General features: G+C 41.1%; 1 protein-coding gene across 2 annotated transcripts in view; it reads right to left on the reverse strand.

Annotated features, from left to right (window-relative positions):
- The window catches only part of LOC143172501 (protein Hook homolog 3), a 94,326-nt gene that overhangs the window by 25,135 nt on the left and 53,576 nt on the right, over window positions 1-15,615 (reverse strand). For both annotated transcript variants that reach the window (XM_076362040.1, XM_076362041.1), the window contains exons 11-16: window positions 15,058-15,259; window positions 11,704-11,814; window positions 8,665-8,752; window positions 8,003-8,072; window positions 3,054-3,194; window positions 697-784 (exon numbers count right to left, since the gene is read on the reverse strand). In XM_076362040.1, coding sequence (XP_076218155.1) covers window positions 697-784; window positions 3,054-3,194; window positions 8,003-8,072; window positions 8,665-8,752; window positions 11,704-11,814; window positions 15,058-15,259 — 700 coding nt within the window. The remainder of the gene's footprint in view (window positions 1-696; window positions 785-3,053; window positions 3,195-8,002; window positions 8,073-8,664; window positions 8,753-11,703; window positions 11,815-15,057; window positions 15,260-15,615) is intronic.

The following is a 15,615-nucleotide window of genomic DNA, read 5'->3' on the forward strand; positions in this document are numbered from 1 at the left end:
CGCATGTACAGTCCAGCAAACCACTGCTTTCAAGAAAGTTCTAGAGCTTCTTCTCTCAAATACAGGAGATGGCAAACACAATTTTTGAGTGGAAGACTGAAAGTTGTTTTCCACACTAACTCTGCCACAATGTGTATTCTTCCATTAAAAATCAAGTTAAGTCCGTATACAGAAACAGAAAATGCTGCAGTATGTTGAGGGCCTAATTATTTGACTTTTTTTCAGTTTTGGCCTGCCTGGCTTCTTGCATTACAAGATACATTTACATCCACAATTACAGAGCTTCCACTGGCAGAAAAGGCCTTAACTTTCATTAAGAAAACTAAACTAAAAATAACTTCAGATACTTTATTAAGACATGGAGAATTAACATTTCCTTAATTCCCTGCAAAACTCTCTATTCTAATTAAATAATTTTAACGCTAAGTTTACTATTGGAACAGACACAATTAATCAAATAAAACTTATTTGACACCTTCTCTACATAGGATGGCTTTATTTTCTAGACAAATGTCTTCCTATGCCTTACATCCTATTTAGAGAAGCACAATGTAGTGATAAGACCATACGAATAAATATGGAAAACTATCAGAAATCTCCATCTGCATATTTTTTTTACATATTTTTTTACAAAAAGGTGAAAGTTTCAAAAACAGTAACTACTTGAATGTAAGTTTGATGTACATTTCTACTTACATCTTCAGCTTTTGAACCTTGATCCTGCAAAGATTTTTGTAGTTCTTCAACCTGGGACTGCACTTCTAGAAGTCTCTGATTTACCAATCTAGGAGAGAGATAATATTTTGTTTTTCAGAAAAAACCAAACAACTGCAAGAGGAAGCCTGAGATTTTTAGTGTCCAGTGTTTTCAGGTCATCTACGCAAGAGCTGCAATACTGTATTTTATTCACAGAAAATTTACAACAGTAGTTAGAGCATACAGCAGTTCCAGAGATTATAGCCTGTAGTCATCCAGAACATTCTGATACTCTTCCAAGACAACATAAATGCATGTATTAAGAAATCATTTCTATATACATGAAACAAGAGTTTCTAACAGTCAGTTTTACTGTGTGAGAACTATTAGCTTACTGTTTTTACACAGCCACAGAATCCTATAAACCTGTAGGTTGGAAGGGATCTCCAGAGGTTGTCTAAATCCAACCTCCTCCTTAAAGCAGGTGCACTTACAGCAGATTGCTGGGAAACACGTCCAGTCCAGGTTTGGACACCTTTAAGGATGGAGATCTGACAATCTCTTTGGGCCTCTCTTCTAAAGAGTTCGGACCCATACGCCATATTGTGTCTGTTGCCTCTTGTCCTTCCACTGTCAAATCTCTAAGAAGAGTCTGGCTCTGTCTCATTGATGCTTTCCCATCAGGCAGATGCAGATCACAGTATTATCACCTCTATGCCACCTTTTCTTTGGCCTGAACAAACCCAGTTCTCAGTCTTATCCCACATATCACATGCTCCAGCGTCCCTCACTTTAGCAGTATTCTGCTGCGCTCCTGTACATCCATGCCTTTCTTGTACTTGGGAATCCAAAATTATATGCTATGTCCAGATGTGATCTCATAAGTACTGACGAGAGACGAAGGATCATTTTCCCAGACTGCCTGCCTGCATCCTGGTGAGGACAGCCCAGGTCACAGCCAGCTGCAATGTCCCCAGCTGACACATCCTCCTTTGCTGCCCACTGGGAACCCAGGGCTTTTGCAGCAGAGCTGCTCCCCAGCCTACTGGTCCCAGCCAGCAACGCCAGGCTCCTCCCAGCCAGGGCTAGGGCTCCCATCAGCTCATTTCACTGGACTGCTGAGCTCCTCTGATTAACAGCTTACCCTTTCAGCATATCAATCTCTCCTCCCAACGTGGTACCATCCTCAAACTTGCTGAGAGTATAGTCCCTCCCGTTAGTCAAGTTAATAAGGGTGATGAACAGCATTGGTCCTGGTATTGAAGCCTGAGGAACTGGTTGCCAGTTGGATTTTGTACCACTGATGATTTTGTTTAGGCCCAGCTTTCCAACCAATTTTCCACTCACTTTACTGTCCACTTAATCAGTCTATATCTAACCATTCTGAACATAAGGATATTATGGGAGACTATGCCAAAGGCTTTGCTAAAGCTAAGGTAAGTACCATCCACCATTCCACTCTTCTTCACATAGGCAGTCATCTCATTGTCAAGACAACTGGATTAGTTGGGTATGATTTGCCCTGAATAAATTCATGTTGGCCTTTCCCAATTACTTTCTTGTCCCTCATGTGGTTGGAAACAGATTCCAGATGGACTTGCTTCGTGAAATTCCCAGAAAATGAGCTGTGGCTGATGAGTCTCTGTAGTTCTCCGAACTCTCCTTCTTGCCCTTCTTAAAGGTGAGTGCAGTATTTACCTTTTTCCAGGCTTCAGGTACCTTCCCCAACCAAAGGGAAGATTGAGGAAGATTAGATAGAGAGCAGATTCAAAGCTTAGATGGAGAGCAGCCTCACAACAGTATCAGCCAGCCATCTTAGCATGCTCAGACGCTCACTCTCTGGTCCCATGGACGCCTGTATGCTGATTGGCTTAATTTAGCAGGTTGCCCAGGAACATGTCCTGTTGGGTTTTAAATATCTCCAAGGATGGAGACAACCTCTCTGGGTAACCTATTCCAGTGTTCAGCAACCCTCACAGTAAAAAATTATGTTCTTACATTTAGATGAAATTTAATGTGTTTTAATTTCTGCCCACTGCCTCTTACCCTGTTACTGGGCATCACTGAGAAGGGTCTAGCTCCATCTCCTTTAGACCCTCCCATCAGATATTTATAAACATTGATAAGATCTGCCCTCAGCCTTCTCTTTTCCAGGCTACATAGTCTCTATCCCTCAGACTCTCCTTATATGAACGATGCTGCAGTCCTGTAATCACATCCCTGTGGCCTTTCACAGGACTGACTCCAGTAAGGCCATGTCTTTCTTGTACTGGGGAGGCCAGTATTGGACACAGTACAGTCAAAAGTATATGGCATTGTTAGAAAAGTCAACTGAAACAGAGGAGAAAACTTCTTACCTGTTTTCTGTCTCCAATTCATTCTTCCGTAAGTTTGCATCATCAAGAAGGCTCTGCAACAAGGCGATCTTTTCATTGTCAGAACCTTCTTGGTTCAACTTTAACATCTTGTTCTCATGCTGAAGGCGAATGAGTTTCTCCCTAAACACATAAAATACAATTCTGTAGAAAAAAGTATGCCGATCTCTATAAAGAAGGAAACAGTTTACCACGGGAGTTGTAAATATAATGTAAAGACCATCTTTACCTATTTACGGGAGACAGCTGAAACAACAATCGTCTTCAAAATACAAACCTGATTAAAGGAGTTGTAGTTGTAGAAAGCACAACACAAGGAAGTTGCCTGACAGCGCCTATTAGATCTTAGAGTACAGCTGGACAGATTTATAGGTAGAATGTGGAGAAGGCAAAGCTTGGTGCCAAGTGTTAAAGGAGGTTGTAATCTCAGCTATCACTGAACTACTGCATGAACCTGGGCAAGTCACTTCTACCCTGTCGGTCTGTTTTCATAGAATCATTTAGAAAATCTTTAGAAAAGACCCTTACGATCATCAAGTCCAACCATAAAGCGAACACTGCCAAGTCCACCACTAAACCATCTCCCTACACACCACATCTACACGTCTTTTAAATACCTCCAGGGATGGGGACTCAACCACTTCCCTGGGCAGCCTGTTCCAATGCTTGATAACCCTATCAGTGAAGAATTTTTTCCTAATATCCAGTCTAAACCTCCCCTGGCGCAACTTAAGGCCATTTCCTCTCATCCTATCGCTTGTTACTTGGGAAAAGTGACCAACACCCACCTCACTACAACCTCCTTGCAGGTAGTTGTAGAGAGTGATAAGGTCTCCCCTCAGTCTCCTTTTCTCCAGGCTAAACAACCCCAGTTCCCTCAGCCGCTCCTCATAAGACTTGTGCTCTAGACCCTTCACCAGTTTCGTTGCCCTTCTCTGGACACGCTCCAGCACCTCAATGTCCTTCTTGTAGTGAGGGGCCCAAAACTGAACACAGTATTTGAGGTGCGATCTCAGCATTGCCGAGTACAAAGGGACGATCATTTCCCTACTCCTGCTGGCCACACTATTTCTGATACAGGCCACGATGCCATTGGCCTTCTTGGCCACCTGGGCACACTGCTGGCTCATGTTCAGCTGGCTGTCGACCAACACGCCCAGGTCCTTTTCCGCCAGGCAGCTTTCCAGCCACTCTTCCCCAAGCCTGTAGCGTTGCATGGGGTTGTTGTGGCCAAAGTGCAGGACCCGGCAATTGGCCTTGTTGAACCTCATACAGTTGGCCTCGGCCCATTGATCCAGCCTGTCCAGGTCCCTCTGCAGAGCCTTCCTACCCTCGAGCAGATCAACGCTCCTGCCCAACTTGGTGTCATCTGCAAACTTACTGAGGGTGCACTCGATCCCCCCCATCCAGATTGTTGATAAAGATATTAAACAGAACTGGCCCCAATACTGAGCCCTGGGGAACACCGCTCGTGACCGACCACCAACTGGATTTAACTCCATTCACCACAACTCTTTGGGCCCAGCTATTCAGCAAGTTTTTTACCAGTGAAGAGTATGCCCGTCCAAGCCATGAGCAGCCAGTTTTTCTAGGAGAATGCTGTCGGAAATGGTGCCAAATGCTCTACTAAAGTTTAGGTAGACCACATCCACAGCCTTTCCCTCATCCACTAAGCAGGTCACCTTGTCATAGAAGGAGATCAGGTTAGTCAAGCAAGACCTGCTTTCATAAACCCATGCTGACTGGGCCTGATCACCTGGTTGTCCTGTACGTGCTGCATGATGGCACTCAAGATGAGCTGCTCCATAACCTTCCCCAGCACCGAGGCCAGGCTGACAGGCCTGTAGTTCCCTGGATCCTCCTTCTGGCCCTTCTTGTAGATGGGCGTCACTTTTGCTAACCTCCAGTCAACTGGCACCTCCCTGGTTAGCCAGGACTGCTGACAAATGATGGAAAGTGGCTTGGTGAGCACTTCCATCAGCTCCCTCAGTACCCTTGGGTGGATCCCATCCGGCCCCATAGACTTGTGTGTGTCTAAGTGGTGTAGGAGGTCACTGACCACTTCCCCTTGGATTATGGGGGCTTCATTCTGCCCCCATCCCTGTCTTCCAGCTCAGAGGGCCGGGTATCCCGAGAACAACTGGTCTTACTATTAAAGACTGAGGCAAAGAAGGCATTAAATACTTCAGCCTTTTCCTCATCCTTTGTCACTATGTTTCTCCCTGCATCCAATTAAGGATGGAGATTCTCCTTAGCCCTCCTTTTGTTGTGAATGTATTTACAGAAACATTTTTTATTGTCTTTTTCTGCAGTAGCCAAATTGAGTTCTAGTTGGGCTTTGGCCCTTCTAGTTTTCTCTCCGCATAACCCCACAACATCTTTGTAGTTCTCCTGTGTTGCCTGACCCTTCTTCCGAAGATTTTAAACTCTCTTTTTCTTTTCCTAAGTTCCAGCCAAAGCTCTCTGTTCAGCCAGGCCAGTCTTCTTCCCCGCCAGCTTGTCTTTTGGCACATATGAATGGCCTGCTCCTGTGCCTTTAAGATTTTCTTCTTGAAGAATGTCCAGCCTTCCTGGACTCCTTTGCCCTTCAGGACTGCCTCCCAAGGGACTCTGTCAGCCAGACTCCTAAAGAGGCCAAAGTCTGCCCTCCAAAAGTCCAAGGTAGCAGTTCTGCTGACCCCCCTCCTTACTCCTCCGAGAATTGAAAACTCTATCATGTCATGATCTCTGTGCCCAAGATGGCTTCCAACTATCACATCATCCACAAGTCCTTCTCTGTTCGCAAACAGGTCCAGCGGGGCACCTTCCCTAGTTGGCTCCCTCACCAACTGTGTCAGGAAGTTATCTTCCACACACTCCAGGAACCTTCTGGACTGTTTCCTCTCTGCTGTATTGTATTTCCAGCAGACGTCTGGTAAGTTGAAGTCCCCCACAAGAACAAGGGCTAGCGATCGTGAGACTTCTCCCAGCTGCTTATAGAATATTTCATCTGCTTCTTCATCCTGGTTGGATGGTCTATAACAGACTCCCACCATGATATCTGCCTTGTTAGACTCTCCCCTGATTCTTACACATAAACACTTGACCCTATTGTCACCATTGTCAAGCTCTAGACAGTCAAAACACTCCCTAACATACAGGGCTACCCCACCCCCTCTCCTTCCTTGCCCATCCCTTCTGAAGAGTTTATAGCCATCCATTGCAGAACTCCGGTTGTGAGAGTCATCCCACCATGTTTCCGTGATTGCAACTAGATTGTAGTTTTCCAGCTGCACAATGGTTTCCAACTCCTCCTGTTTGTTGCCCATGCTGCGTGCATTGGTGTAGATGCACTTCAGTTGGGCTATTGATCCTGCCACCTTTATTTTGGGGAGAAGACCTAATTCCTGTGTGACTGTTCGCAGGTGCTTCTGTAGTTTCTAATGCATCAACAACCCTTATGTCTTTGCTGCTGCATGCATCTCCATCCCCTGCCTCCACCAAGACGGCTAAGGTGCTGCGTGCATCGGTACAGGAACATTTCAAACCTGCTCATCATGGAGTAGACTGAAGGACCTTGCCAGCCCACTGTCCCTCAAACACTGGCGTGCCGCCGCCAGGCTTATCACTAATGAGCCTGGTTTTATTCCTTTCCCCCTTCAAATCTAGTTTAAAGCTCTTTCAGTGAGCCCTGCTAACTCCTCATGTCACTTAACTTGTTGATTTCCTCAGGTGTAACTGACATGCCACTGACTGAATCTGTCTCATCAAACTCTCCCATTTGGTCTGCAGGTCTTCTCTAGGAGATGGAGAAAGGTGCTTGAGCACAGACCCATGCTCTGTCACCATGGAAGGAACAAGGGAGCAGTAGTAGCTACTCCTGTGGGTGGGCTGCCTTGTGCAGTCTTCCCTCTTCATCAGCAGAAGCAGCAGCCCAGACCGGCAGATCAGGAACTTCCAGTCCTACAGCAGCCACTGCTACTGTCCACCTCTATCAAGTAGGCATGGAGGCCAAGCTTAGCAGCTGCAAACAGTCTGCATAGATGTATGCTTGCATAAAATCCAGAATTCGTCTTCAGGAGCCAAAGATAAAAAGTCAGTGAAACCACAGGCTATGCTTGGATATTTATGGCATTTAGGGTCCTGTCCTCTCTCATGCAATCATGTGGAAGGTTTATGCAGTAACTCCATACTTCACTAAAACTGCCTCAAAACGTTACCCTCTTTTTTTGTTTCTGAACAAAACTAAGAAGAATTGCTCTTGTAGTAAGGTGCAGCAGCACAGCTGGAAGAAAAACAAATCTTTTCTATTATTAGCTTTCTAGAAAGATATTTTACTACTGAACAGTATGTTTTGACACATATTGAGCTTTCCAAGTGTTAAAATACTGTATCAGTATTGGTAGAGATAAAAGAAAAGATATCTTGAAGAGCTAACAGATTTCTGAGATGTGACTGTCTTAAAAACTTATAGCATACTGGCAAGGCTAAACACAGCCTGCAACATCTTAAGATACAATGATTTGCAACTCTGCCACTGCTGTTCTTCCTTTTAATAGATGATGCCATGATACAAAATGTAATTTATAACCTACTCTTCCTTTCACAATTTTAGTAATTTTTTTCCTTGCACAACAACACGTTCTTGTTACACATTTTTCTCTGTTAATGCACATACAAGCTGCAGTTATATGAACTCTCTCTAGGAAGAGACAAGACACAATGTGAGGATAAAGGGATATTTTGTTTTCCCTTTTTTTTAGGAGCACAATACAAACTCAAGTGAGGTCAACTGAATTTTGTCTTAAGCATAACAGCTCCTGTTGTGCAGAAATCCAAAAGGAGGGGAAAAAAACAAACATTAATTGTAGAAACTTTCTAACACTGAAAACTAACTAATCATCTGTGGGTACATTGTAAAGGTTAGTAAAACAAAGCACACATTAGCTTACTTTATTTCAGGAGTAACGATTTCTGCTGCTAAACTGTCTGAAGGCTCTTGTCTTCCCAGAGGCATCAATCCTGGGTTAGAAAAAGTAAAAAATTTAGCAAGCAGACCAGTAACTTTCTTTAAAAGACCAGAAGTAAACATTGTTTTAGAAGTTTAAAGTTTCAGAGTAATGGAAAATGACACAAAGTCAGGCTACAGCAAGACAGACAGACAAGCACAATTTCATTTGGAGAATAATCATTATTTCTGTCTTCATACATTCTGATGAAGTAATTTTGTGGTGTATTTTCTGCTCATTAGCTTATCTAAGACCTACAAAGCTGTGCAACATTACACATAGAAATAAATTGCAACACATGAAATATCATACAAACATGAGAAAACTTAGTATCTCTCTAAAGAAAACTATATAACTACACAGAAATCAGAAATAGATTATAAAAGTATCACACTGGGGAGAAGGCTAAAATTTCTGATTGACTGAAATAACATCTGAAGTTTTCAAATGCTTACAAAGTTATGAATAGCTGAAGCAGCTTTTCACTGCTGATCTTAGAGGAGCTTAAATTTATTCTGTGCTAAACAGGAGCACATTCAATACTCTCCAGAGAAGTCCTGTAAACTTTAGAAAAGACTCATTTAATCTCCTTATTTGTCCTTTACCTGTAGTGGTGAGTTGACCCTCCTGAGCTTGTACACATCTAAGCTCTTCAATAGTTTCTTTCAAAGAATCCCTTTCTGTTCTTAATCTCTGAATAATTGGAAAGAGAATTAATATCAGTCTTGGCACTACAAATCCATCTTTAACAGTACAGAAGTCGCCAAAAGGCAGAGCCTTCAACACTTTACAAATAATTTAATGCAACTCTAGAGATGATTTTCAAATTAAGGCATCTCAGTCTATTTCACAACAGAATAAACATAAATATTATATATTCTACATGAACAGTGTTTCTTTTGAGAAGGGTTGCTGCTCTGTATTACACTTATTATTATTTATGGGGGTAAAAATATCAGGGTATAAGCTTACAAAATCAAGATATTAGTGACACAAAGTTCTGGTACCAGGCAGTAAACAGCATCCACGGGGGTCACTCAGCCATCCTCCTTTTGCCCTTATCAGGGCTGATTCCAAGGGAAACGGAATTAAAATTAAGAGACCATAGACTTTTCCCTCACCAAGAAACCAAGGTTTAACCAGGAATGAAATAAAAAGACGGTGAGTACACAGTCAACAAAACAAACTGCATTAACTTCATTTTGTTTGTCTTTCAACAGTGAAAGTGTGAGCAGCATTTCCATATCCCCTTCCTCCTGTGTGTCAACTGGCCTTGCCGTTCACCAGCATCTTAGCTATGCAAGAAAACTAGTTGCTTGAGGCTCAATCCAAAGAGAACTGAATAACAGGACTGGACCACCTTGGGATCTGGACAGATGGGCTCTTCAGTAGCATCAGACAAATACTCTCCCAATTTGGCACAAGTCCCCTTTTGGCAAAAAATGAGGATCTATAGCATCAAGTTTTTGTCCAGAAGGTTGCCAAGATTCAAAAATGAAAGGAGAAAATGGCAACTATGTAAAGATCCAAGCTGTAGTTTCCTCCAAAATCAGACATGTCCAGTATTACTAAAAGGTCCAGGACAGACCTTGGCTCTGTATAGGTATGGAGTTGTGTCATCTGACAGCTCCTTGCATTTCATCCTATTAACAGGTTGGTTCAGATATATTTTATATTTCAGCCCAAGTGGATCCAGGACTTGGAATCACTTTGGCAAAGAACATTTTGGTGAGGTGTGACAGAAGCTTCTGCTGTATTTCTGAATCCTGCAAGGTGAATGAACTCTGGTGCAACTGTCAGAACAATCTGAATAAAGTGTACATTCTGTTAGCACTGAAAGTCATTTCACAAACCCCACAGGTGAAAAAACAGTTTTTACCATAAATACTACAGAAGAAGAGCCACACAGAGGAGTGCTCAAACTCAGCTGCTGAAAGCAAGGATTCTGCAGTCTGCTACCGTCAGTCAGAAAACAGCAAGTTGATTAATCAAATGCCAGAATATTTTAATGAATAGAAAAAGCTCTGGGGCTTCATTTGTACACTGCAGACAAAGTCAACTCATCAAATTATCTTAGTACTTATCATACAACACACCACAGAGGTAAAATTCCAAGCTACATGGCTGAAGGTATCAAACGCGCTACCACCCTTTGCCAGAACATAAAGAAAAGGACAAAATCAATCTCAGTAACTGTTTCCAAAATATAACTGACAAGATACCATTACATAGCTTGTGACCTGTGGTGGGCAACTTTACTGATACATATGTGACAACAGGGAACAGAAAGAGTAGGTAACACAGGTAATGAATCACTAATTCAAACATTGAGAGACTTCAGCTGTAACCTACTTCTCACAGGTGCATATCCATTCAAAAGAATGTATTGAAAAACAACATCTGCCCCAAAAAATGCTATTTGCCAGGGGGTAAAACAAAAAAACTATATGATGATGGCCTGCAATTCAGATCCTTTGTGCAAGATGAAATGGTCCACCAAGCAATGGGTAAGCCACAGATGCAATCTTACCATTGTCAAACATAACAAAACTGGAAAAACAAACTTTAAATAAAGAGCAGGAAAGAAAGCCAAAGCACAGTACGAATACAGTTACTACGGGCATTCCAATCTGAACTGAAGAGCAGATGGAAGCGATATCAAGGCCAAGTGTCCACAATAGTTGGAAAATTTAATAAAATACGGAAATCAAAGACCTATGAACAGAAAAGAACTGAAAATTTTCAGTTCAAATGCTATTCAAGTGCATGGGCTAGAAATTTTTGAAAAAATTGGACAGGAAATATGACTATTGAGGGAAAAGCCTACAGAAATTCTGCCTGATGGATAGATGGACTTATATTTAAAACAAGCCTAAGAAATTGCTAACTCAAAGTGCTAGCCTTGGTTTGAGGTAGTTTGAAGCACCTGCGTATACATTCCTAAGAAACGAGAGGAAATAAACTGGTGAGAAACAATAGTGTGCAAGAGAAGTCTGAAGGATCAGTCTTGGCAAGAGAGGACAGAGCAATTAATTGCAGAATCACTAACAGCAAATGACAGAGAGGAAGGGAATAGGCTGGTATCCATCCTGTGTGTTCTGTGTTGGCAGTACAAGACAGATCAATAAGGAGCTGTCATAAAAGGCGAGATCGCCACGAAGGACATGTCCCTCTACACGACTTCTAAGCCTCTTGCTGCAGTAGTCATGACTCCACAAAGAGAAGCACGCTGATGGTACCTCAAAGAATGCTTTAGAAAAAATGCAACAGTAGTTCAGTTCTAGGATGATACTGTAGAAACCCTACCTTAAATAGTTTTTCAGAATACATTACAATTACCCTGGGTGTTTATTAACCTTCTCATGGTAAATGGTCAAGAAACAACTTCAGATCCCAAATATGAAGGCTTTTCCTCTTAAAAATGGGTTGCATATGTTTTTGTACAGTCACCTTATTCTGTGCTGTACAGTTCTTAGGTTTAAAAAGGATCTTGTACACAAACATTAGAAAATTTTAAGTGAAAAAAGACTTCCTAATTTAAAAAGCTGGCTGTAAATGGCTAACTATAATTACCATATCTCTGTGTTATAAAGGACACGAAGTTGCTATCACTACTACCAAAAAAGTAACACCTTGGCACTTACATCTTTTTCTTTTTGGAGGCTGTCTACTTTTTCTTTCAGTCGTTTGCATTCATAATCTAATTTATCAGCTTTCTTGGATTCTTCAGATAACCTGTTTTGTAGTTCAACTGCCTGTGAGAACAAGAATCAATAATTTGTCTGCAAATATTAATATTAAAACAAAATACACAAGACAAAGTAGCCAATTACCATGCACCACAAGTCATGTTGTAAACAAGTGAAATAGATACCTATAGAACATACTAAAAACTGCTTTAATCAGTTGTTCTGTGTTTCAGCAAAACCAACAGCATTCAAATATTAGGTCTTAGCACAAGCAAAAGAAGCAAAAACTGTAAAGTATTTTCAGTACATCTAAAACCAAGAATTTAAGCCCAAGCACGGTTTACAGAAAAAAGCTATATAGTTCTATGGATCAAAGAGCTTAGGAAAAGTAGAAAAATCCTCCTGCATTCTGAGAAGCCTAGGAAAAAGAAAAAACTTTGAAGAAAGCAAATTATCTACACCTTTTGTTAACTCCATTTCACAAGCCTCACTCAGAATTCAACCACCAGTTTATGCAGCCAGGTAACGTTTCTTAACCTGAGATTTTCCTAATCATTTTTAATACACTAATATAAAGATTCAGCCACATGCTCAAAAACAGTTTTCTTTACTTCAGAAGGAAACATTGCTAACAAAGTCGCATGTATACTTTCAACTACAGATCAGTAAAGAGCTTTTAAAATTAAATGAGCAGAAATCTGAAAGCTGAGCAGAAACGATGAGTGAACAGGAGGCAAATCAGTGAAGTCTTGCCTTTTCAAAACTCTCAGCCTTTACTAGCAAAGGGTCATTCCCAGAACATTAGTAAAGCTCATAATGCAGAGAGCATGGAAGCAAGTACGCTGAATAAAGACTGACCCGCAAACACAAAAGCTGAATGAAGATTCAGCTAAAGATGTACAGCTTCTTCTGAAGCAATTCATAAGAAAGCTTTTTCATGGCTTTTAGATTACAGAGAAAGTGATTAACTTAAATTGGGAAGCAAAACAGTAGTCATACCTACATTAAGACTGCCTAGTAGTTCTAATTACCTTTTATTTTCAATGTGTATAGCTATAGCAAAATAACTACCAGGCTTAAAAATCTGCATGGTCTTAAGTCTTACAGAAGGACTTTGCTGCTGTTGTTCTCAAATTAAAGGCTGCAAAAAAAGCACAGGCCTGCCCTTTCTGAGATTATCAGATTAAAAAAATATATATCAAAATGTTAGATATGAAAATATTTCATTTCTCAGATGTGACATCCATCACTGTGGCTATCAGAGTAACTGCAGGTATGAAAAAAAAAATGCAGGCCTTCACCCATGATTGTGCCCCCACTTGCAAAATAGATATATTTTCACCTCAAATGGAAACAAATGCATTAATGTTTGTAATCACTCATGCTATGGTAATGGTATGTAGAAAAACACAGCAGGAAATAAATTGTCTTGAATCAGGACTTGGGAGTGTATAGAAAGATATACAGCTATATGGTAATGCAGAAGATTTAAAAAAAAAAAAAATTAACTGCCATCACATTTACTGAGCATTATCTGATGTGTGGAATGAGTAAAGCAGGAATCTTGCAGCAAAGAAAAGCAAGACATACTGTCAAAAATATGTCAGAATGCACATGCACAAAGGGGCTGAATTAAAATTACAAAAAATAATCCCGGAATCTCCACATTTCAATTCTTCATGCTGCAATAAAAAGTTTCTTAGAAAATGCTTGTGCTTGCTTTCAGAAAAGTGAACAAAACCTCTTAAATAAATAAATGCTATTACACCTCCCAGCACAATACACCACCATTAACCTCATCTCACAGAAACTGCTGGGTGGGGTGAAGATGTGATTTTCTTGCAGAACACTATAAGAGTTTGAACCAAGCACTTTCATCTGCACAGCACAGAGCTTCTAAGCCAACGAAGTAACTCCTCTGATGGCATCATCATGAGTGGGGTTGGATCCTTCACATACCAGACGAGACACATTCCACTACAGGGGCACACTAGTGCTCATCAGTGCCACAACATCAGAACCTTTATACCTGGCTTAATTCTTATAGCACAATTTAGGATTCCCAGAAATTAATTTTGTGACAGCTCATTCACAGGCAGGTCTCAAAGGAGCCCAGCCTTACAGACACTGAAGGTGGACACACTGTGTGTTCATTTTGAGGCTCTGTGGTCGGGTGAAGAAAACTCACATTTGTCGTGAGACACCTGAGGTTTATTCCAGTCTCAGCCAGCGGAACAGTTTTGTACAAATCAACAGCTCCTCAGATATGAAATCCTACCCATAAAACACAGGTAATGATGAAGAAAAGGAAGAGTACTTTTGCAGCACAAATGATGGGACTTGTGAAAATTCTTTTTTTCTGGTGGAATCATTTGGAATGTATTTACAATTAGCCCACAGAGGCTGAAGCTAGTTGTCTTAATAACTAAGATGGCCAGGTGCAGGGAAAAAGCTATCAAGTCTTAGGGACACACATTGCTCCCGGGCTTACAATGCTGTCAGTGGTTGGTTCTGTATTTTTATTCTGCTGTAAGCTGACACATAGATAGGACCCCTGTGCCAAGATCATTTGAGCTTATAAGCAGGCAGAAATACAGAGCAGGCCCTACTGCTTTAACGAACCACACTCTGTCTGGCCCGGTAACAAGAATCCCAGAATGATGTCATGTCAACGTAGTGTAGAAGCAGAGAGAAGATTAAGCACATCTTCCACCTTTACAGAAACAGGATCACATGGCACTTTGATAAGCAGGAGGATAAACAGATGCCTTTCACTCCAGACAGTGTGCTGGTGACACATTTTGTACTCTGCTGGGTGCATACAAACAATAAGGATGATACGTGTCCTTCTCTCTTCATAACTGGACAAATTCAGACATATCAGACAAACTAGAACTTTAAAAAAAAGAGGTTACTTAACCACAGGAATAACTTACCTCAGCTGTGGTGCATTCCTCCCTGCTAGAAATTTGTGAGTGAAAAGTGGATACTTTTTCTGAAAGAAGAGGCTCTAATTAAAGCCCCACTACTGACTATGAATTAGGAGTGATTTGAGAAAAAAATTTAACATCTGTTGATTTTTTAAAAGTAAGAAATACTGCTTATTGGCAAACTAATGCAAACTCGAAATAATGATAAGAACTGCAGGAAAGGAGAACAAAGGTAGTACCTACAAAACATGGAAGTCTTCTAAACACAAGGAGCTGTTTGTTCATAATTTCTTTTTTTACTTTGAGGTATCAGCCATGTTATGAAAAGAAAGTGTTGAACAATACAGAGAACTGTTGCATTGATGATGTCTGTTCTCACCTGCCGCTTGTATGTTTCCAGCTGACCACGTGCTGCGTTGGCCTTCCTTAGTTCTTCTTCCAGGCTCACAGTATTTTGCATGTACATTGTATTCTTCTCTTCTAAGAGTTTCACCTGCCGTCGCAAATCACCCAGGTCTTCCAGTTTCTTTTTGTATGACTCTACCTGGCTTTCTAACTTGGCTACTTTATCAGAAGAATGCCTGGAGGGACAGATTTGTATGAAATTTGTACTCTGAAAACTAACAAAATGAAATGCCCTGAAGCTTCCTCACTATTTTGCCTTAATGCAGAAGACATTCTGAGACATCATGGGGAGAACAAGAAAGCAGTCATATACTCCTATTATTAATGTTTTCACTTTTAAATTGCCTGCTTCCCTCCCGTAACTATTTGTCAACTCAAAGAGCTGCTGATGGAGGTACTTTTAGACACTATCACTCTTCCTAATATAGCCTTCTTATCTGTTTCCAATCTTAAAATAATAGTTAAAGCACCTTCACTCCCACCCATTTCCTTTCAATTCAAAATTGATCCTCAGTCCTGCATTTTACAAGGG

Source organism: Aptenodytes patagonicus, chromosome Z (assembly GCF_965638725.1).
Source record: "Aptenodytes patagonicus chromosome Z, bAptPat1.pri.cur, whole genome shotgun sequence".
Classification (NCBI taxonomy): Eukaryota; Metazoa; Chordata; class Aves; order Sphenisciformes; family Spheniscidae; genus Aptenodytes; species Aptenodytes patagonicus.